We start from the raw sequence: 23,471 nt of genomic DNA on the forward strand, positions 1-23,471 counted from the left end.
AAGGAGTAAGCCATTTAGAACAGAGACCAGGAAACACTTTTTCTCACAGAGAGTGGTGAGTCTGTGGAATTCTCTGCCTCAGAGAGCAGTGGAGGCAGGTTCTCTGGATGCTTTCAAGAGAGGGCTAGATAGGGCTCTTAAAAATAGCGGAGTCTGGGAATATGGGGAGAAGGCAGGAACGGGGTACTGATTGGGGATGATCAGCCATGATCACATTGAATGGCGGTGCTGGCTCGAAGGGCCAAATGGCCTACTCCTGCATCTATTGTCTATTGTCTATAAAGCAGCAGCACTAATTGCTGTACACGCAATGCCCTTTTTTAGTATCATATATCTGAACCGTCCCTTTGCAGTTTGGCTAGATGGGAATAGAAACTCAACCTTATTGTGAATTAAACTCCAGTTTAATGTATTCTTTGAGAAAACACAAGGAAAACAAAATCAGGTCAGGTTATGATCATTTCAAATATTCATATCATATCAAATATCAGATCAAATATTATCTTTCATTGGGTGGTATTAATTAAATTAAAATAGGTAGGAGATGATTGAAAACATCACATTTTCAACCATTTGCCTGCTCATATCCCAAGATCGAACGTCAAGATCTGTAGAAGGTCCCAAGCCGAAACATCGCCAGTTAATTCACTGCACATACGCTACCTGATGCACTAGGTTCCTCCAGCACTTTGGTGCTTTGCTCAAGATTACAGCGTCAGCAGTTTCTTGTGTCTCCATTTATTTAATTTAACTCTAATTACCTAACACAGAGCAAAGCTAGATCAAGAGTAAATTCACAAAATAATAAAATGGATTTGTGTTTTGAAGTAAAGAAGGAGGTAGTGAATTCTGCAAAACTGAAATAATACAAAACCCACTAAAAATACACAGATGTGTCAGCGCCCTTACAGAGAAAGGAGAGGTTAACAGTTAATGTTCAGACATTCTGCAGAACAATGTATAGCAGAACAGCAACTCTAATAAGCATAGACCAGCTGTGTATTTTCACAAGGTCTGTTTGCAATTGTGTCTCAAAGACCAGTCAGAGGTGGGAATAATCACACAAACCTCTCAGATTTTGCTTCAGGAGCAGGTGAGATGGATGTCTTGCAGTGAAAGCTGGAGCTGGTGGGTGCATTGGGCCCAGAGTATAGTCGAGATCCTGAGTAGGCACTGCTGCCATGGCTGCTGTATCTGCAGAAGTAGGCAGTGGAGAGACAGGGAGATAGAGAGAGAGGGAGAGAGAGAGGGAGAGGGAGAGGGAGAGGGAGAGGGAGAGAGGGAGAGGGAGAGAGAGGGAGAGAGAGAGATGGGGAGAGAGAGGGGGACGGGGAGAGGGGGAGGGGGAGGGGGAGGGAGAGGGGGAGAGGGAGGCGGAGGCGGATGCGGAGGCGGAGGGGGAGGGGGAGGGGGAGGGGGAGGGGGAGGGGGAGGGGAGGGGGAGGGGGAGGGGGAGGGAAGGGGTGAAAGGGGGAGGGGGAGAAAGGGAGAGGGGGAGAGGGGGAGAGGAAGGGATGGAGAGAGAGAGAAACATAGTGGGGGGAGAGAGAGGCAGCGTGGGGGGGAGGGAGAAGCAGTGGGGGCAGGAGGGGGAGAGAGAGGAAGAGTGTGTGGAGGGAGAGAGAGAGAGACAGAGTGGGGGAGGAAGGGAGATAAAGCAGTGGAAAAGTGAGAGAGGGGGAGGGAAAAGCATCAGAGGAAGGGAGACCGAGAGTGAAAGAGGGACAGCCATGTGAGGGATAGAGGGGAACACAAGAGAGAGGAAAAGTAAAAATAAAGGAAGAGAAAGGAAAGAAAATGGGAAAGAACGAAACAAATAAGTGAAGAAAAGATAGAAGGGTAGTTTTATTTAGCAAGCATTCCCTCTCATTTGGTTAATAATGCAACTAGAAGCAAGATAAAAGTTCCAGTTACTGCTGAATGAGCCAAAATAATAATGTTCAACGGTCCAAAGGTCAGTTTATTGTCATGTGAACCAATTAAGGTACAGTGAAACTCAATTTACCATTATATTTAAGCAGAATGCAGTGTATTAAATTGCCACCAATATACTTTTTGTCTTGGCCAGTTTTCAGTTCCCTTGAAGTTCGTCTCTTTAGCCGGCGTTACCCAGGCTAAATCTCATTGGCTGCAGTGTCCAAAGTACTGCCATCATTACGCAGTTCGTGCACTGCTAGCAACCAATGGTGCATTTTGAGGCAAACCAATTTCATATTTCAAACAATATTACAGAATATTTTCCGCCCTTCTGTGCGCTCAGAACAGACCATGTGTAAGCATCACTACATTGAGTTGATATTACATCATATGTGAGGCCTAAGTGCCTGGTGTGTTGTTAATGAGGCAGCATGCGCTTGTTCACTTGGTATTTTTAATCAACAGTTTGTTATTAAAATAGTTATATTTTTACCACAGATATTTTGTATTTCAACTTAAAAATTGGTGAAACCAAGCTAAGCATCCATAGTTATAATCCGCTGGATTACATTAAAATTGCTATTCTGCTCCACAGGCTACATCCGCAGGTACATAGATTGGACTGAAATACAGACAAAACCAAAATGAAAATAGCACAGGTCAACAGCAAGGATCGCTGAAGACTATTCCTTGGACCATGTGTTCCCAATAATTTCCTTTACTTGTTCCCAATATGCCTTAAACTAAATTAAATCTAGGGGGGGAAAAAACCTACTGTTGTGGTACTGCTATCCTGGGAAAATATTTCAAGAGCAAAATATGGCAACCCAACAGGCTGCCACAGGCTTTGATCATAATTGCTGAACCAATTGAAAATGTCAAAATCTAAAAAATAGTCAGGGCACGAGAATTAGCGTACTACATATCTACTGCACGATCACAAGATGTAAATGTAGCACAACTTGGGTGGCATTGCAGCACAGCGGTAGAGTTGCTGCCTCACAGCGCCAGAGACGCAGGTTCAATCCAGACTACGGATGCTGTCTGTACAGCGTTTGCACTTTCTTCCTGTGTGCATGTGAGTTTTATCCAGGTGCTCTGGTTTCCTCCCGCATTCCAAAGACGTGCTTGTTTGTAGGTTATTTTACTTCGGAGTCACGTGAGTGACTACGTGAAGAACCCCGCCAGGACGCATGCGTGTCATATCGCTACACGCATTGCAACGAGTCACAGCAGGGGGAACAACGTTCCCCTTAGCGGCAGAATTTGAAAGCCGGGAACAGCAGGTAAGGAGACTCTGCGTTCCTTCCACTTACCTTACAGGTGGAGACATGGACCAGATCCACGAAGGCTGCGAAAAAGCTGGCGGGGGAGAACCGCGGAGTTGCGGGCAGCCGGCAGCAGCAGCCAACGGCACGCCAATCTCCCGAAATGGGAACAGCTGTGCCCGACTTCGCTCCCGCACCGGCCACGGCCGGGCGGTAAAGCGAAGCAAAAAACTAACAGAGTCATTGACTCCGATGAGTCCGACTCTGAATAGCTGCGAGCGGCCAGTGCCCGTGAGCATTGGGGCCGGTTGGAGCGGCTTCAGGAGCAGCCGCGAGCGGCCAGTGCCCGTGCGCATTGGAGCCGGTTGGAGCGGCTGGGAGCGGGGAACAAGAGCAGCCGCGACGGCCAGTGCCCGTGAGCATTGGAGCCGGTTGGAACGGCTGCAGGAACTGGAGCAGGAGCGGCTTCAGGAGCAGCCACGACGGCCAGTGCCCGAGAGCATTGGAGCCAGTTGGAGCGGCTGTTGGAGCAAATACTCCAAAGTGACAGGCTCCGGGAGATGGAGATTAGTCACAGTGGGCAGCTAGTAAGTCCTACAGCAGTACCTCTTGTAGGGCTGCACAGTGTTTCTCCCTCATCAGAGGGGAGTACAGGGGGTCAATTCTGGGCTGACCCTGAAGAGGGGTGCAGAACATACCCCTAGTGCACATGGGGTGCAAGATAACCTATTGGATATGGTGTCCCAGTTTATTCAACCCGACCAAACGGGCCAAAACCTGGAACCTAAAATAGCTGCAAGTATCGACTACTTGTCATTCAACCAGCTATAAGGAAAGGCATTATTGGACACCACTGCAAGGCACTTACCACCAGGGAACTGCAAAACACTGAATGTTCCCAGTGTCAACCAGTGTATTTGAAAACATGTCGGAGCCTCAATCAGAGCCAGGGACTTGAAACTACAGAAAGTTCTGAAAGTCCTAACAGCGGGAATTACGGTTTTCGCCCGCACAATAAACGAAAAAGACATGACACAAGATCACCAGGATGCACTGGCTTTATTTTGCAACTACCAATAAGAGTAAACAGCATTAGGAAGAAGTGCCATCCAACCGGCTTTAGACCCTAATTTGCTGGCCTATGCAAACCTGGAACCTCCAAACCACCAATATGACTATTTGGAGGCAACTTATCAAAACAGGTAAAAGAACTTGACGAAGAGGGTAAAACCCTGGGGCTCATTAAAGCAACGTCTAAAAACTACTTCCTGGGGAATGCACTAACTCTCAACACTGACCCAAGTACAGATCCAGACACCGGCGCCTCAACGTCCACGGAGGATGCCGAAAAAGTAACAAACCTACCAATAGTAACCATGGAGGTAGGTGGGTCTGGTTCCTTACGAGGTTGGTGGGAGATTACAATTCTATCTAGATGCATGGAATAAATTAACTACCGACACTTATATTTTCAGAAGTATAGGGTTATACCATAGACTTTATACAAAAACATAATCCTCCAGATCAGCATGTACCGAACCGAATGTACATGCTTACAGGCAAAGAAAAATCAAAAGCGCATGCTGAACTACAGTGGCCATATAAAAAAAAAGGAGTAATGGAGGAAACCCAACACGAACCACAGGAATTCGAGTCCAAAATCTTTATCATAAACAAGATGGTGGTTGCCGCATCATCATAGATTTGACTAATTTGAATATTTTCATACTATATATTCATTACTAGCTGGAATGCAATGCAATTGCAATTGATTTCCTAGATTACTACATGGCAAGCATCGTTTAAAAGATGCTTACTATACAGTACCCATTAGAGGTGACCACAGATGTTATTTAACACAATGGATCATCTGGGGTTCACCCTTAACACAGTTCACATGTCAGTGACTTTGCCGAAAGAAAAGGTTACAGCCTTCATGGAGGCTTGCAGCAAAATCATTGACATCACAAAACCATCCATCAGACTGGTAGCAAGAATAATTGGCATTATAGTGGCTGCGTTTCCAGCCACACAAATCGGACCTTTACATTATCAAAAATTACAGAGGGCTAAAATACGAGCACTCAAAAATTATGGTGGTCATTTTGACAGACCAATGAAGCTACCAGCAGAGGCCATAATGGAACTAAAATGGTGGAAAGATAACATTAGGCATTGTTCCAATCCAAACATTATCAGCTACCCGTCTATGGAACTACAAACTGATGCCAGTGCACTTGGATGGGGTGCTACCAATTCCATCTCCAGCTGTGGGGGAGATGGAATGCACAGGAGGCATCATTATTACAAACACTGGGCATAAACTACCTGGGAATGTTAAGTGCATTCCATGGCCTTAAGTCATATCGTTCTGGGTTATATCACCAGCATGTTAGACTACAAATTGACAACACCACCGTGGTAGCATATATCAACCATATGGGTGGAAACAAATCGACATTATGTGACAATCTCGCCAACACAATTTGGCAATAGTGTATCCTGAGAGAGATATTTGGATATCAGCTACCTACTTACCAGGTAAACTAAATTTAGTGGCAGACAACGGGTCACGCAAATTCAATGAAAACACTGAAATGGATGTTGGATAAAAATGTATTTGCTGAAATTACAGCATGGTATGGAACACCAGATATCGACCTATTCGCATCCAGGCTCACACCAGCTATCGAATTATGTTCATGGGAACCAGAACCTGGGGCAGCGGCAACAGATGCATTTTCGCTGCATTGGGGGATTGTTTATTTATGCATTCCCTCCTTTCTGCCTCATCAGTCGGGTATTTAGGAATATACAGCAAGACTCCGCGTCTGGTATTTTGATAGTACCCGATTGGCCTACTCAACCATGGGTCCCGGTGATACTCGACATGGTATTAGAACCATGCATCACCATCCATCATAGACCTAATTTACTGGTTCATCCCGCAACAAGGGGAAGTTACCCATGTCATAATTATATAAACCTATTAATTTGTAGAGTTTGAAAGCACCTCTACTACACCTGGGACTGACGGACCGAACAGTGGATATTATTTCAGCGGCCCACAGACAGTCCACCAAAAAACAGTACTTGGTGTCATCAAGAAATGGGAAGTACTGTCACAACAATAAACATCACCCACAGATCTATGAACATCCCGTCTGTTCTGGAATTCCTGGCAAGCCTCCATTACGATGAGAGGCTCAGTCATAGGGCCATCAACTGCGCCAGAAGTGCTCTGTCAACATACCTGTGGCAAGGAACAGAGCGGCATTCTGTTGGGACACACCCTGGTAACCAAACTCATGAGGGGCATTTTTAATGTTAATCCCCCAAGAACCAGGTACTCCCAAATATGGGATGTGAGCATTATACTGACCATGTTAAGAAACTGGTCTCCAGCTACAGCTCTGTCCCTACAGAAACTGACTATGAAAACAGTCATGCTGATGGCCTTGGTCACGGCACAAAGGGTCCAGTCACTACAGAAACTAAGGCTGGACAACATGACTATTTCATCTGGAAATTTAACTTTTCACATCAATGAATTAGTCAAACAAAACAGATAGGGGTCAGCAGGCCTCAAAACAGAATTCAGGGCCTACCCGACAGATGATCGTCTCTGTATTGTAACACACTTACTATTATATATGGAGTATACTAAGATCATCAGAGGAAAAGAATTGTCACTTTTAATCAGCTACAAACAGCCACTCAAAACAGTGACAGTCCAGACCATCTCTAGATGGCTAAAACAGGTCCTAATAAAGGCTGGAGTAGACACTAGCATTTTAAAATCTCACTCTACCAGGGCTGCAGCTACATTGGCAGCTATGAAGTTGGATGTTCCTATGGACCAAATCCTCAAGACAGCAGGATGGTCAACGGAGAAAACTTTCCAACGATTTTATAACAAACCAGTCATTGAACCTGGAACCTGGAACCTGGAATATAAAAGTGGATAAGTCTCCAGGTCCGGACAGGATATTCCCTAGGACATTAAGGGAAGTTAGTGTAGAAATAGCAGGGGCTATGGCAGAAATATTTCAAATGTCATTAGAAACGGGAATAGTGCCGGAGGATTGGCGTACTGCGCATGTTGTTCCATTGTTTAAAAAGGGGTCTAAGAGTAAACCTAGCAATTATAGACCTGTTAGTTTGACGTCAGTGGTGGGCAAATTAATGGAAAGAATACTTAGAGATAATATATATAAGCATCTGGATAAACAGGGTCTGATTAGGAACAGTCAACATGGATTTGTGCCTGGAAGGTCATGTTTAACTAATCTTCTTGAATTTTTTGAAGATGTTACTCGGGAAATTGATGAGGGTAAAGCAGTGGATGTTGTGTATATGGACTTCAGTAAGGCCTTTGACAAGGTTCCTCATGGAAGGTTGGTTAAGAAGGTTCAATGGTTGGGTATTAATGGTGGAGTAGCAAGATGGATTCAACAGTGGCTGAATGGGAGATGCCAGAGAGTAATGGTGGATGGTTGTTTGTCAGGTTGGAGGCCAGTGACGAGTGGGGTGCCACAGGGATCTGTGTTGGGTCCACTGTTGTTTGTCATGTACATCAATGATCTGGACGAGGGTGTGATAAATTGGATTAGTAAGTATGCAGATGATACTAAGATAGGTGGGGTTGCGGGTAATGAAGTAGAGTTTCAAAGTCTACAGAGAGATTTATGCCAGTTGGAAGAGTGGGCTGAAAGATGGCAGATGGAGTTTAATGCTGATAAGTGTGAGGTGCTACATCTTGGCAGGACAAATCAAAATAGGACGTACATGGTAAATGGTAGGGAATTGAAGAATGTAGGTGAACAGAGGGATCTGGGAATAACTGTGCACAGTTCCATGAAAGTGGAATCTCATGTAGATAGGGTGGTAAAGAAAGCTTTTGGTGTGCTGGCCTTTATAAATCAGAGCATTGAGTATAGAAGTTGGGATGTAATGTTAAAATTGTACAAGGCATTGGTGAGGCCAATTCTGGAGTATGGTGTACAATTTTGGTCGCCTAATTATAGGAAGGATGTCAACAAAATAGAGAGAGTACAGAGGAGATTTACTAGAATGTTGCCTGGGTTTCAGCAACTAAGTTACAGAGAAAGGTTGAACAAGTTAGGGCTTTATTCTTTGGAGCGCAGAAGGTTAAGGGGGGACTTGATAGAGGTTTTTAAAATGATGAGAGGGATAGACAGAGTTGACGTGGAAAAGCTTTTCCCACTGAGAGTAGGGAAGATTCAAACAAGGGGACATGACTTGAGAATTAAGGGACTGAAGTTTAGGGGTAACATGAGGGGGAACTTCTTTACTCAGAGAGTGGTAGCTGTGTGGAATGAGCTTCCAGTGAAGGTGGTGGAGGCAGGTTCGTTTTTATCATTTAAAAATAAATTGGATAGTTATATGGATGGGAAAGGAATGGAGGGTTATGGTCTGAGCGCAGGTATATGGGACTAGGGGAGATTATGTGTTCGGCACGGACTAGAGGGGTCGAGATGGCCTGTTTCCGTGCTGTAATTGTTATATGGTTATATGGTTATTTGCAGAAACAATTTTAAGTTCTGTAATATAATTTACCCCATAAATAGGGACTATAATTTGGTGTTAATATATTTATCGTTGGGTTTTCAATATCGTATTGATGTCTAATGATGTTAACACTATTCTCCCCATAATCAAGGCAAATGTGATGCATGGACTCGTTTCCACGGCATGAAAACACAGAGCTTTAAAATCTTCACGTAGTCACTCACGTGACACCGAAGTAAAATAGTAAGATTAAACGAGAACTTACCAGTTTGAAGTTTGATCGTTATTTTATGAGGAGTAACGTTGAGGGATTACGTGCCCTCCGCTCCCACCCTTGATACAATACAATATAATACAATACAATTCAATTTATTGTCATTTGGACCCCTTGAGGTCCAAACGAAATGCCGTTTCTGCAGCCATACATTACAAACAAATAGACCCAAGACACAACATAATTTACATAAACATCCATCACATCGCTGTGATGGAAGGCCAAAAAAACTTATCTCTCCACTGCACTCTCCCCCCCCGATGTCAGAGTCAAAGTCAAAGCCCCCGGCGGGCGATGGCGAATTGTCCCGTGGCCATTAAAGCCACGCCGGGTGATGCAAGGTCGCACACCGGGTCTTGTTGTTAGAGCTCCCGGCGTGCGCTCGCAAACTCCCGCGGCCATTCCAAGTCGCGCGGGGCGGTGATGTAGGCCCCGCTCCAGGAGCTCTTCAACCCCGCAACTCGGGCGGGAGAAGTCGCCGTTGCGGAAGCCCTGAAAAGCGGTCTCCCTCCAGGGACCCGCGGGCTCCCGGTGCCGCCCGCCAAACCCGCAGTTGCAGCCACCGAATCTCCGGGGGTCGAGTCGCAGCAGCGTCCACCACAGCTCCACCCGCTCTGGACTCGGCCAACTCCGCGACGGTGAGGTGAGCAGTCGGCACCACAGCCCCCGGTCTTCCTGTTGGAGGCCGCTCCTCGTTGCAGCCCCAACGACAACGGAGACCCGACAAAGAAAAGGTCGGGTCACCCGTGCAGGGAGAGATTTAAAAGTTACCCCCAACCCCCCCACACCACCCCCACCCCCCCACACACATACCCCAACAAAAAATAACAAAAACTACATAAAAACATAGACATAAAATAATAAAAAACGCAGACGGACTGCAGAGGCCGCTGCTGACGAGAGTCGCGCCGCCCACCGGATCATATACTCAACTGGTATCTCTTCTCTAATCTTACTATGTTTAGTCATTACAGTTATCTGTGATTTCACATCGCTGCTTTGAAGAATGACACGCATGCGTCCTGGCGGGGTTCTTCACGTATTCCCTCAACGTTACTCCTCATAAAATAACGATCAAACTTCAAACTGGTAAGTTCTCGTTTAATCTTACTATTTGGTTTCTCTAAAATTGTCCCTAGAGTGCAGGATAGAAATTGTGTATGGTTGGTCGGCATGGACTTGGTGGGTCGAAAGGCCCGTTTCAACACTGATTCTCTAAACTAAACTAAACTCGAGTCGGATATTGCACAAGGGTCAACTAAGGTGAAAGCTTCATATTGCAAATCTCAGTTCAGTTTCAACTGTCTTTAATGGCCCTTTCATGTCTTCACTTGTAAACTCATTAAACAAGTCTAGTTACAAGGTGTAGACTGACTCCAACGCGTGGGTTCGTATCCCACTTCTGACACCATGTAGACTGTCTCTAGACACGCTTTGTGATCCAAACTCATCTTTAATCAGCACTTATACTTCAACAGCACAAAAGATGGTTAGATGTCAGAACATTCCAACTGCTGCTTGAACTTAATATAAACGTTATAGTGGGGTGGGGTTGGTGATGCTAACTATATGTGATTGGTTGACATGCATAATCAATCTACACAAGAAACTGCAGATTCTGGAATTTTATGTGGAAGACAAAATGCTGGGACGGAACTGGAAGCCATCTGGTACAAGATGGCGGCGTAGGCAAGTGCTGAGGAAACACGTGTGGCTATAGTAGCGAGTGTGGTCAGAAACAAGGTCAATAGAGCTGGAAGCCACATGGCACACGATGGCAGCACAGAGTTTCTGCCTGACCTGCTGAGTTGTTCCAATAACGTGTTATTTTCTAACAGATTATCACAAACCATACAAAATTGAATGCAATACAATAAACTAAGACTACAATTAGCTTAAAAGAGAAATACCCCTAACATAAGTGCAAACTACCTATGTTTTGAAAAGGTTTACCTAAAACACGCTACTAAATTAAAACATGGCATCATCTGATCATAAAATGAACAATGAGCCTCACCTTCCTGAGGACTAATGCCCCTGTCCCACTTAGGAAACCTGAACGGAAACCTCTGGAGACTTTGCGCCCCACCCAATGTTTCCATGCGGTTCCCAAGGTTTTTGTCAGTCTCCCTACCTGCTTCCACTACCTGCAACCTCCGGCAACCACCTGCAACCTTCGGGAACCGCACGGAAACCTTGGGTGGGGCGCAAAGTCTCCAGAGGTTTCCGTTCAGGTTTCCTAAGTGGGACAGGGGCATTACAGAATGTGCATGAATGCTCCCTACAACCCTTTAGCTAAAGCTTGGTAGAACAAAGTTACTTAAGTTTGTACTGAAGTTAAAGTGAGAGTTCCTATCATTCTGAATACATTTGATCTCGTACCATATGCTGAAATAAATACTTCAAAACAATTGTTTCGTGCAAATAAACAATGTAATAATCTTCCAACTGGCTATTTAGTCAAGTTTCATGTCTGCATGCTTTTGAATTTAGATGAAAGCCTCATGGTAAACTAATGTGAAAGCTTTCCATCACATGCTAATATTAAATTATGTCACCAAATATATTTGATGAAACAAAATGCCAAAGGACAAAAATCAAAGTAGTATTGGAATGTTCATCCAACTAACGGGATAGAAGCCTTTTATTTACTTGAAAGTATTTGGGATTGGGGCCAAGGAAAGAGCGTTCACGTCGCGGCCCTGTTTCAACCAATCTTTCCACCACCACGCACAAGAAGCACAAGAAGCGCAAGACAGACACCATTGGGCAGATGCCGAGAAGTGTGTTCAGCTCTGGCTGAACAACTTCTAATCTTGTGTGTGGACTCGATAAGAAGAAGAATTTGGGATTGTATAGACTTTGCCTGACAAATTCATCATCAGAAAAGTAGTTATTGAACAAACCCAATTATACAAAATAAACAATTGAACCTGGCCTTTCCATGCTGTATGACTCCATGGGCGATTTTTAAGCTTCCAGTACATGTACTATTCCCTAGGTCCAATAGCTTCAACTGCATCATCATTAACCTTTCCTAAATCCAGGAAGATTGCGGGATGTGACATCAGTAGTGAATTCATGAACGGAAAGAGGGTGGTGATTGCTATTTACGGTTTATATCAACGATTTAGATGAGAATGCACACACCATGATTAGTAAGCTTGCAGATGTCACAAAAGTAGGTGGACAGTGAAGATGGTCATCAGAAATCACAACAGGATCTTGATTAGCTGGGAAAGTAGGCCGAGGAATGGCTGCTGGATTTTAATGCAGATACAGTAAGTGTGAGTTGTTGCATTTTGTGAATTAAAACCAGGGCAAGGTGTTAACAGTGAATGGTAGGGGCCCTGCAGTGTGTTGTTGAACAGCAGGATCTAGGAATATGGGCACATTGTTCCTTGAAAGTGGCATCACATGTAGATACTGTGGTAGACAAGTCTTTAGGTTCTTTGGCCTTCATCGGTCAGGGTGCGAAGTACAGAAATTGCTTCAATATGTCACAGTTGTACAAGATGTTGGTGAGTCTGCATTTGGAGTATTACGTTCAGTTTTGGTCACCCTGTTGTCAGGAAGGATGTTGTTAAGCTGGAAAGAGTGCAGAGAAGATTTACAAGGATGTTGCCAGAACCTTATGGCCTGAGCTACAGGAAGAGGTTTGGCAGGCTAAGAGATTATTCCAAGGGGTTTAGTTTAGTTTAGTTTAATTTTGTTTATTGTCATGTGTACCGAGGTACAGCGAAAAGTTTTTGTTGCGCGCTAACCAGCCAGTGGAAAGACAATACATGATCACAATCGAGCCATTCGCAGTGTACAGATACATGATAGGGGAATAACATTTAGTGCAAGGTAAAGCCAGTAATGTCCAATCAAAGTTAGTCTGAGGGTCCCCTATGAGGTAGAGGTTCAGGACTGCTCTCTGGTTACCTCTTGGATGATCTTGCAGTGGTGTTTACAATCATGTGGTGAATAGAGTCTTTTACCAAGAGAAGGGGAATAAAGAATCAGAGAACGTAGGTTTAAAGTGAAAGGGCAAAGAATAGGGACGTGATGGGCAACTTTTTCACTCAGAGGTTGGTGGGTATATGGAACGAGCTGCCAGATGAGATAGTTGCAGCAGGTACTATAACAGTATTTAACAAACACTTGGACAGGAACATGGATGGGAAATGGTAAAAGGATATTGGCCAAATGCAGATAAATGGGATTAGCTTAGATGGGACATTTTAGTTGGCATGGATGAGTTGGGCTGAAGGGCCTGTTTCCATGCTGTATGATTCCATGACCATACATAATAAGATGCAGAAATGGGAATGTTTGCTGCTGTCTCCACACCAGTCAGTTCCATTCATAACTTCTCAATGGCAAAAAGGGCCATGGACAACATATCTTGTTTGGGCTTTTAAGGGCTTTTAAGAACTTTCTTGGTGCACAAGTGCCAGGCATTAAGCATCCTCCATATGTTAAAAAAAAAAAACAACATAAAGGCAGGAGTATCTGAACGGATCAGGCAGCATCTATGGAAAACATGGATAGGTGACATTTTGGGTCGGGTCACTTATCCACGTTCTCCAGTGATGCTGCCTGACCTGCTGGGTTTCTCCGACACTTTGTGTCTTATTTTTGTAAACCAGCATCTGCTATTCCTTGTTTCGGCATTCCTCATTACGAGTTAATCTATTTAACTACTTTTGATAGTCAAGACATTGTTGCGATCAAATTCACTTTCCTAAATATCCCAAGGAGGCACAAATAAACAGAAGCTAACTTGACAAATCACAAAAATTGTGCCTAAGAGAGCAACTAGTCTTCAGCAGTTGAAAGTTGCAATAGGGGATCAGATTAGATGGGGCATCTTAGTTAGGCATGGACGAGTTGGGCTGAAGTTTTAAGATTTAAGGGGCTGTCCCACTGCGTCGACCTAACTGGCGAGTTTAGAAAAGTTTAGGAGAGTTTGAAAAAATGTCATGTAGAAGACCTCCTTCGACTATGTAGAAGACCTCCTTCGACTATGTTGAAGACTAGCTTCAACTAGCTTCGGGAAAATTGGACTCCGAATAGTGGAGAGTGAAGACGACCTCCTTCGATCTCCTTCGACCTCCCTTCGACTATGTTGAAGACTATCTATGACTACCTTCGACTACCTTCAATTACCTACGAATAACATGACTACGACCTACTTCGACTAAACCTACGAGTAAAAAAAGTATCGATTTTTTCCATGGCGACCTTTTTTCAACACGTTGAAAAATACGCCGCGACCTGGCTGAGGCCTCGAGTAAGCGGGGACTACCCTCGAGCATGAAGGAGAGTTACAAAGACCTCCTAGGACCTCATGTCGACCATGCTGCGAGTATAAGTCGAGGACAAACTCGCCAGACCTCGCGGATTAGGTCGCCGCAGTGGGACAGCCCCTTTACATCCCCTGATCCTGATACATCTGGAATTGCAGCAAAGTGTGCTTTTCACACATTCTGACTTAGGGAGACAATCATCACTTGTACGAGGAGCTGCAGGATTCCACCTTTTGGGACCATTGATAATTCCTTGCACATGTCTGAGGTTACACCATGAAAATCAAGAGAAAATAGTTCAGCATCTGGATAGACAGCCAAACACCCTTGTTTCAAAAAAGGGCCACAGCAAGATTGAAAACAAGAGAGACCAACTTGTCCTTTGATTGCTGAGATGACCTACGATCGATTGCCAATTAATACATTTAATGTAGCAAAATTACCCTTGACACTTCAGAAGACAATTTGGGACTTCACAGTGACATAACGATAGATCTACTGCCTTACAGTGCCAGAGACCAGGGTTCGATCCTGACTACATGTGCTTGTCTGTACAGAGTTTGTACATTCTCCCCATGCTGGTTTTCTCCGAGATCTTTGGTTTCCTCCCACACTCCAAAGACGTACAGGTTTGTAGGTTAATTGGGTTTGTATCAATGTAAAAAAAAAATGTCTCTAACATGTGTAGGGAAGTGGTAATGAGCGGGGATCGCTGGTTGGCGCGAACTCGGTGGGCTAAAGGGCCTGCTTCCACGCTCGATCTCCAAACTAAACAAGTTGATGGCCTGTTACATTATCAACCATCGGGACAGGTAGCCATGGTTTTCGCCCACACAACTAGGTGAGATGGAGAGCTTACATTCAAGGCAGCCATTCAGTTCAGGATTGGGTAAAAAGGCCAGAACTGCACATATTTCAAATGAGTTGTGGGCAGGAGGAGACTGCAGAGGTAGGGAAGGACAAGGCCATGGACAGATGTGAAATCAATAGTAAAACTTTCACAATTAAAGCATTTCTTAATAAGGATCTAATGAGTATTGGACCAGAAGAAAAGGAGGGAAGATGGCACAAATTATAACATAACATTTTAGATGGTCATATTTGAACAAGTTAATGGATCTTGATTCTAATTTTTGTTGATTGATCAACTATACTTCCTTACATCAGTGACTTGCTTTTTGTGCTTTGTTATATACTAAAATTATCCAAGGCTCTCCAGAGCAGTATTTAAAAAATGACCGTAAGCCCTCAGAAGATGATATTAGAAAGAAAAAAAAATAAAAGCTTGATCAAAGAAGGAGGGAAAAGATGGAAAGGGTAGGAGGGTTAAGGAGTTTGGCCGAGATAATGATTTAATGAAAGAAAGTGGGGAAGAGCAAAAGGTCCAAACTAGAGGAGCACAGAAATCTCCATGGTCAGTAGATGTGAAGGAGCAGAAACATTTGATAGGAACTAAGGGACAACCTTTTATTACAGAGGGTGGTGGGTATGTGGAACAAACTGGCAGAGTTAATTGAGTGAGATACAATAACACCATTTAAAATACTTTTTTTGTTACAGGAAATGTTTGGAAGGATATGGACTAAATGCAGGCAAATTCCCAGAGCTATAGCGGCTCTGAACCGGCCCTGCTGAGTGTCCCCCACCCCCATGGACTGTCTCCCTCGGATGGTCACGTCGCACAGACACATCTGCACTTTAATTTGTTTTGACTGTTTTACTGTTTTAATGTTCTCGGGGTATCTAAATCTAAATTTTATTAGTTATTTAAGTTATGACATCGGATGGAAGCTGCAAACCCAAATCTCATTGCACTTATGTGCAATGACAATAAAAGATATTATTATTATTATTATTATTATTATTATTATTAGGAACTTGCTTGAATGTGGCATCTGGGTCAGCTTGGCGAGTTTGGCTGAAGGGCCCGTTTCCATGCTGTATGATTCTATGACAATGAAATTCTTAGCTGTCAATTGTTTTTACCCCACAAGTCAGGCATAATAGATTCTAGTCTTTCCTTTTTGAATTGTTTCCATGAAAGAAACACCAAGAGAATGGGTCTGAAAATTGTAGCCCAAGTATATGTACAGTACAACCCTTTATAGACAGCAACTACAGTTATAATTGGTATAAATCTCTAACCTATGCTAAACTAATTACCAGGATAGCATGCAAAAGCACCAAGCACCATGAGAAAAGACTTGAATTTGACCATTATTTCCCAATTGAATTAGTTTCACTGCTTTTATGCTTAATTATTTGATAGATTTGCGTTTTTGTTTTAAGTTTATATTAATTCAAATATTATTTTAAATCTTTTATGGCTAGAAAAACCTGAGCTTTGAAATGTTTTGCAACGAGTTTGAATGCACAAATCTTTTTATTGAGGATATAAATCTTACGGACTAATAATCTAATAGCGGGATCTGCAGAACATACATCTAATTTTCCCTGTTAGCTGTTATGCCAGTGGCTTACCACAAGCAGCAGACTTTGCTCTATTAGAATTTCACACTAAGATGGAATCTTAAACTATCGTAAAGCCCAACTGTCTTGTCAGCAAAACATTGATGTACAACAAGTAATTTTGTAAAATATTTCAAGCTGATGCTGAATGGTACAAGAGACGTAATTCAAAATACTTATTCCCCATTGAGTTGAAACTTCTTGGTGCTTTGGATTATTTTGACAAGTAGAGTATCAACAGAGTTCTTGACAGTTTTGGGGATGAAAGAAGTTGGAACATAAGAATTGGAATAACACTATCTGTTATACATTAGATCGAGTTTGAGTTGTCTTCCTGGTTTTCATCGACCTATTATTTTATCATACAATGGCTTGGATGAATGTTGGGAATGAATCATGATGCTACCTGGATTTTAACCTGTGGCAGTAACTATAGATGACTCTTGATTGATGAAAATTGATACAGAGTGAAGAATAACATCTTTCCTTTGGTAGAATTTCTAACTGGATAAATGGCAACAGCGGCAAAAAGTAACGGCAGAAATTTGAAGGCCCGTGACAGGTGTGGTCTCTAGTTAGTTTGGTTGAAAATAGGGCGATTTGAGGCCTGCTATTTTTGCACTGAGGATCAATTGACACATCTGTGCTGATTTTCAAAGCACAGTTTAATTAGTTTCATTCCTCTGCTCAGTCCCAGGTAACTCTGCAAGTATCTCCTCTGCAGGTACACATCTTGTTCCCTTTCAAAAGCTGCTTCTATTATCTTTCCTAATGCACTTTTCACTTCTTAAAAACTCACAGGATACAAGTCTAATTTCTCCCTGAACTTTTGTCATCATAGAAACATAGAAACATAGAAAATAGGTGCAGGAGGAGGCCATTCGGCCCTTCGAGCCTGCACAACCATTCAATATGATCATGGCTGATCATCCAACTCAGTATCCTGTACCTGCCTTCTCTCCATACCCCCTGATACCTTTAGCCACAAGGGCCACATCTAACTCCCTCTTAAATATAGCCAATGAACTGTGGCCTCAACTACCTTCTGTGGCAGAGAATTCCAGAGATTCACCACTCAAGTAATTTAAATCCATGTTTTTTTGGTTACCAACTTTCCTGTCATAGGAAACATCTTTTCAAGCCTTGATTATGTTGAACTCAGAAGGTGTGGAGTTTATAGAACGAGCTGCCAGAGGAGGGAGTTGAGACAGGTGCTATTTAAAAGATACTTCGACAGGAACATGAATAGGAAAGGGTTGGAGCGATATCGGCCACTTCCACTGTTGCATCCAAAGAAATATATTAAAGGCTTCTTTATTTCATTTGCAATACTGTCACAAAGCATTTACACCATGCTTCGCCATGGAATGGTGGAACAGCGAAAGTGAAAAGTTTTGAATATGTCTGCTCAAATTTGACATAAGGAACAGATAATTCCAATCTGCCTACTGTAAGCATTGAAATGATAAGAAGTCAACATGCCAGCTTTGGAACTTAACATCCTCCAATTTGGACTTCAGACATTTTGGTGCACTAAGTCACTGACTTTGTTCGTGCTCTTTGCTAGAATAATTCATGTTTAACCTCTAAAAGGTGCATTAAAACATGTTTGTATGATTTACAACTTTTGCAGCTTGCTGAGCTTGCAACAGGGGTGACATTTGTGTGCTGTTCATTGGAAATGGGTCAAAACTTTTAATAGTTCTCTCATAGAAACATAGAAAATAGGTGCAGGAGGAGGCCATTCAGCCCTTCGAGCCAGCACCGCCATTCATTGTGATCATGGCTGATCGTCCCCTATCAATAACCCGTGCCTGCCTTCTCCCCATATCCCTTGACTCCACTAGCCCCTAGAGCTCTATCTAACTCTCTCTTAAATCCATCCAGTGATTTGCCCTCCACTGCCCTCTGTGGCAGGGAATTCCATAAATTCACTACTCTCTGGGAGAAAAAGTTTTTTCTCACCTCAGTCTTAAATGACCTCCCCTTTATTCTAAGGCTGTGGCCCCTGGTTCTGAGCATTCTCCTGAGTCATACAGTGTGGGAACAAACCCCTTTGGCCCAATTGCCCACTTGTATGCTAATTGACTTGATATAAATTGGCCTGGCATAAATGTAAATTTTCCCAGTGTGTCGAATAGTGCTAGGGTCCGTCCGGGGTGATCACTGGTCGGCGTGGGCTAGGTGGACCAAAAGGTCTGTTTCCGCTTTGATTCTCTAAACTAAACAGAAGTTACTGGATACCACATTTTAATCCAATTTCTACCATTAAGAATTCAAACAATTGGCATTTGATGAACATCACAATGCATGGGAGATATAGCAGGCAAATTAAATCAGTGTTAGGATCACGTGACTTGAAGGGCAGTGTTCAATAAGCCTTTTTCCAGAAATTGTTGCAAATACTTCCTAATCAGTAGGTTTCATGCAAAATGTAAGCAAAAATAAAAGTGCAAATGGGTCCAGTGTCTAAAGCACTTTGCTTTCCAACTCATCGCAGCATGCATTAACGATCATTGAAAGAGTTACTTTGCTGACCCACCTATTTGAAGACCTGGATGAATAAGGTTCAAAAGAGTCAGTGCATTTGCTCGTGTAGGAAGATTCCGACTGACTGCAAATAGAAATAGAGAGAAAGCGATAATGCATAAAGTCCTGAGAAATATCAACAAGAAAATAAAATAAAATTTGGAATTAGAATAGTAGTGAAATAATCGGCTTACATTGTTTTGGTGCTCCTTAAAAAATATAATAAGCATGATCTCTGTATAAAAGTTTCGATACAAATAGTGATAATTAATAAAGCAGAATGGAAGATCAATCAAGGTATGTGATAAGGGACAAAAATAGGTAAAATTATGGGCATGGTCATAGAAAAGATATAGAAAATAGGTGCAGGAGGAGGCCATTTGGCCCTTCGAGCCGGCACCGCCATTCATTGTGATCATGGCTGAAAAGGGCAAGTGGTCATTTCAGAGCATATTTTATCAGGTAGAAAAGTAAGGTACCTTAGATAAATAATGTCAATGCTAAATTAAACAGCAATATTTAAGAATTGCATCAGAATATAAACCTGTGGGATAAGGAATGAAAGCGATTCACGTTGGTCTCTCAGATGGCAAGTCACCTTCTGTTTTCTGGGCTATATATCCAACGTCACAAATTTGGTGCTGAACTCTGAAAATTGGTTGTATTGGTTAGAGTTGAATCAAACTTCAGAAGCAGAGTTAAAACTGCAAGCATTATTATACCAATTGTCTGGTACATGTACATGGTACAAATTTTGAACAGAGAGATATTTCTTCGGCTTTGAAATTGTCATTAGTTGACTTTTGCTTCATTGCAGCTTACTTTCTAAACTGATTGAGAAGCCTGTCTTACAAAGTAGGACTCCATTCTTCCATCAATACAGAAGGTACATGAAAGGCAAATAGATAAAGTGAAAATGGTGCAAGCCATATGCTGGTAACTGACATGTTTGGATCTAAAGTGTTTGATTACCTGATCTCCTCTATTAGTGATAACTTTCTATGTTACCACTAGAAACATAGAAACATAGAAAATAGATGCAGGAGTAGGCCATTCGGCCCATCGAGCCTGCACTGCCACTCAATATGATCATGGCTGATCATCCAACTCAGTATCCTGTACCTGCCTTCTCTCCATACCCCCTGATCCCTTTCGCCACAAGGGCCACATCGAACTCCCACTAACATTATAGAGACTGAAGTCTAGGCTTTCAACATAATAATAAGTGTACTTTCAAAGTTCAACTTACAATGTGATGAATATTGTTAGAAGGATTGGGAGCAGAACCTATTTTAACTTAGTATTGTCTTACCCAAAATGGCTGTCAACTATCACAAATAAAATGTTTGGAATGCTCCAAGACTGGTTCTCATTTATATTGATAATATTATTGTTGAGATGGCTTACTTTATTGCCAGACACATTAACTATCTTCACTGGTTTCAGTAAGCAGTTAATGCATGTTTCCACTTCAATCGGATTATCTGAAGATTTATAAAGACTGGAAAAAGATGAGCTACATTAATTTAACTAAAAGTGATTCAATTAGATAGCAATTTATTCTCCCCAGCTTCAGGAATAATCAGGTGATGGATTTAAATTTCTCGCATCAGTGGCAAAGATAAATTGTATTTAAGAGAAGATTATAGTAAGTATCAGACCTATCTTGAACCCATCAAATGACATTTACACAGTGTAATGTTAATACTACTTGGCTAGGCATGCTTCCTTCAAAACTGAGTTCCCAATTGATAAAGGCTGTATAGATGAGCCCATCAAGTCACAAACCATATACATGAATGCATCAAGACTCGGGATTTATACACCATGAAATGGCCGCACAATATTATTATGCATCTGGAAATAGTTCTGTCGTAGGCACCTTAAATATTTACTTAAACAGAAATAACATTGCTGCAGGTTTTCACAGTCACAGAGACAGCTCTACTTGGACAGAGATGTGGCCACATTTACAGCTATGGCGCCTTGTTTTGTTTTCATTCCTCTCTCTTAACATCAAGTACAATACTGGGGAACATAGAAAGCATCGCCAGTCACATTACAAAAGCTGACATTTTATATTCTCTCTCATAAGAGTCACAAGTAAAAGGTTTAATGCACAATGTTCACATTCACATTGGGACGATCTGCTTCTTTAGTCCGCAACTGCTTTTGAACTTGCAATAAACTTTCAAAACGAGGCAAAGAATGAAAACAGGCAAAAGGGCCAGAACATTGGCCAGTGCACAGACAGAATGTAACTTTAGTTATCCCTCAGCTCAAACACACAGGTGACGGAGAGCTGTGTTAGTCTAAGTCTCAGTTCTTATCAGAACTTGGGCTTTGAAGCAGTGTTAGAATTTTAAACACAAATGTTTAAATATCCAACATCATAAGGTAAGCTCTACAAATTTGATATTAAAACGAAAGAACATGCTGAAGATACACATGTTAAAAGTCCAGGGCAATAACTGAAAAATCGAATTAATGGAAAGTAGTGATGTTAACCTCAGGAATGGGCAGGTAAGGAGAACAGGAGGGTTAAAAGAACCAACAAATCAGAATTAGAAACATTAGTGCTAATAGGTAGGCAGCTGGGTGGAGTTATAGAGTCACACAGCATGGAAACAGGCCCTTTGGCCCAACTTGCCCAAGTTGGCCAAGCTGCCCCATCTGCACTAGTTCCAACTGCCCATGTTTGGCCCATATTCCTTCTATTCAAAACAGTTTAACCAAATCCTGGTATCAGTCCATTCACCTTCTAGCTCCAAACTCACTTACCTACATGGCCGTTAATGCCATGACATCAGAAATCATCTTTGTTTTCTAATCTTTCGATTATCACGTTTGATAGATTCTGGTCACTTAAGCAAGCCCAACTTTACTTGCTCCAGTGGTGGCATCCTTAACCTTCACCTATAGATAAACTCTAGAATACTCTCCCTATAAATATTTTATTTTTAAAATATTTAAAATATTTATTTTATTAATAACATTAATATATTTTATGTTATTTTAAACATTAAATACTGTTGTAAATAATATAAAATTAGAACATTTTTAAAACATTCCATCTGCCCTAGTATCACCAGGTACTTCAAAGTCACATAACCTTTGATAACAACCCAGTAAAATACCTCATGACCTGCTGTGCAATGTACAATGCTATTTCTTCCTTAATTAGATGATGGCACAATTCAACATAAACTATTAAAATAGAATGAAAAATAACTACAAAGGCAATTGCAAACCATTCAGTACTTTACAGTTTGAGTAATATATTTCTTCAATACAGTCATATCACTGCCTTCTGAACGCTACTTGAGTTTCCAAGCACAGCCCCCCTACATTTGAAGTGCTGTAGGTTATTTATCCCACTTACTGCTTTGTTGGGATGGATGGGTTTGGACTGTTAAAGAGTGTGTAAACCAGACACTAATGACAGTATTCAAGGTCAAGGTCAAGTTCATTTGAACAACTCCTACCTTTCCAGCGGATGTCCCTAACTTTGGAAGCTATAAGGAAGGTCTGAATACAGAGTGAGTTGCTGTAATAAAAGAGGAAAAATCCCAGCAAAACTTGAAGCAAAGCAAACACAAACAAGACCCGTGTTGTGTTAGAAGGACACAATCAATTAGGGAATTAATTATAAACCAGCAGGATTCAGAACCATGTCGAAAATAAAAATGTTACCAACAATCTGGAAGATTTACACAAAAACACACCATCTACCTGTTTTGCCTCATTTCTGCTTCCTTTTCTTTGACTCTTGAAGGAATTTCACTCAGATCGTATGAGAACAGATGGAAAGGTGAATGAGGAAGATATGGCAACTTCTCAACGGTGGGAGAGACAGCTTGGTTAATATTTGCGGTGGAATCTTGAGGGCTGCTTGGCAAAGCGTCTGGTGAAAGAGGGATGACAATGGATGACGATGACGATGGCAATGATGATAGCTGCAGAGGATGCTGGCAACCACCTGGAGAACCGGGTGACTGAGGAGGAGAGGTGGCCGAAAGGCTGCTTGTTTCAGAAGACTGGAAGCAGCTGGAAGATGATCCTCTCTCTTCAGGCACCGGAATAAAGCTTGCTACATATTTTGTACTCTGGAGGCTACTGTCTGCTTGTTCATTTGCTGCATCTGGCTTCAACCCACTGGTGGGAGAAAGGAATGAAAGGGCAAGGAAC

The 23,471-nt window shown here is 42.4% G+C and overlaps 1 protein-coding gene across 17 annotated transcripts in view; it reads right to left on the bottom strand.

The window, feature by feature from the left end:
- fhod3 (formin homology 2 domain containing 3) overlaps positions 1 to 23,471 on the bottom strand; it is a 637,022-nt gene that overhangs the window by 124,121 nt on the left and 489,430 nt on the right. For 5 of the 17 annotated variants that reach the window (XM_033016429.1, XM_033016394.1, XM_033016413.1 and 2 more), the window contains 3 exons: positions 23,016 to 23,438; positions 19,297 to 19,368; positions 1,069 to 1,194 (listed from right to left, as the gene is read on the bottom strand). The exons of 2 other annotated variants lie outside the window; for them this stretch is intronic. In XM_033016429.1, the coding sequence (XP_032872320.1) occupies positions 1,069 to 1,194; positions 19,297 to 19,368; positions 23,016 to 23,438 (621 nt within the window). The remainder of the gene's footprint in view (positions 1 to 1,068; positions 1,195 to 19,296; positions 19,369 to 23,015; positions 23,439 to 23,471) is intronic. 10 more of the 17 variants (XM_033016446.1, XM_033016450.1, XM_033016462.1 and 7 more) reach the window with 6 other exon arrangements.

The sequence above is a fragment of the Amblyraja radiata genome, chromosome 2 (genome assembly GCF_010909765.2).
Source record: "Amblyraja radiata isolate CabotCenter1 chromosome 2, sAmbRad1.1.pri, whole genome shotgun sequence".
NCBI lineage: Eukaryota > Metazoa > Chordata > Chondrichthyes > Rajiformes > Rajidae > Amblyraja > Amblyraja radiata.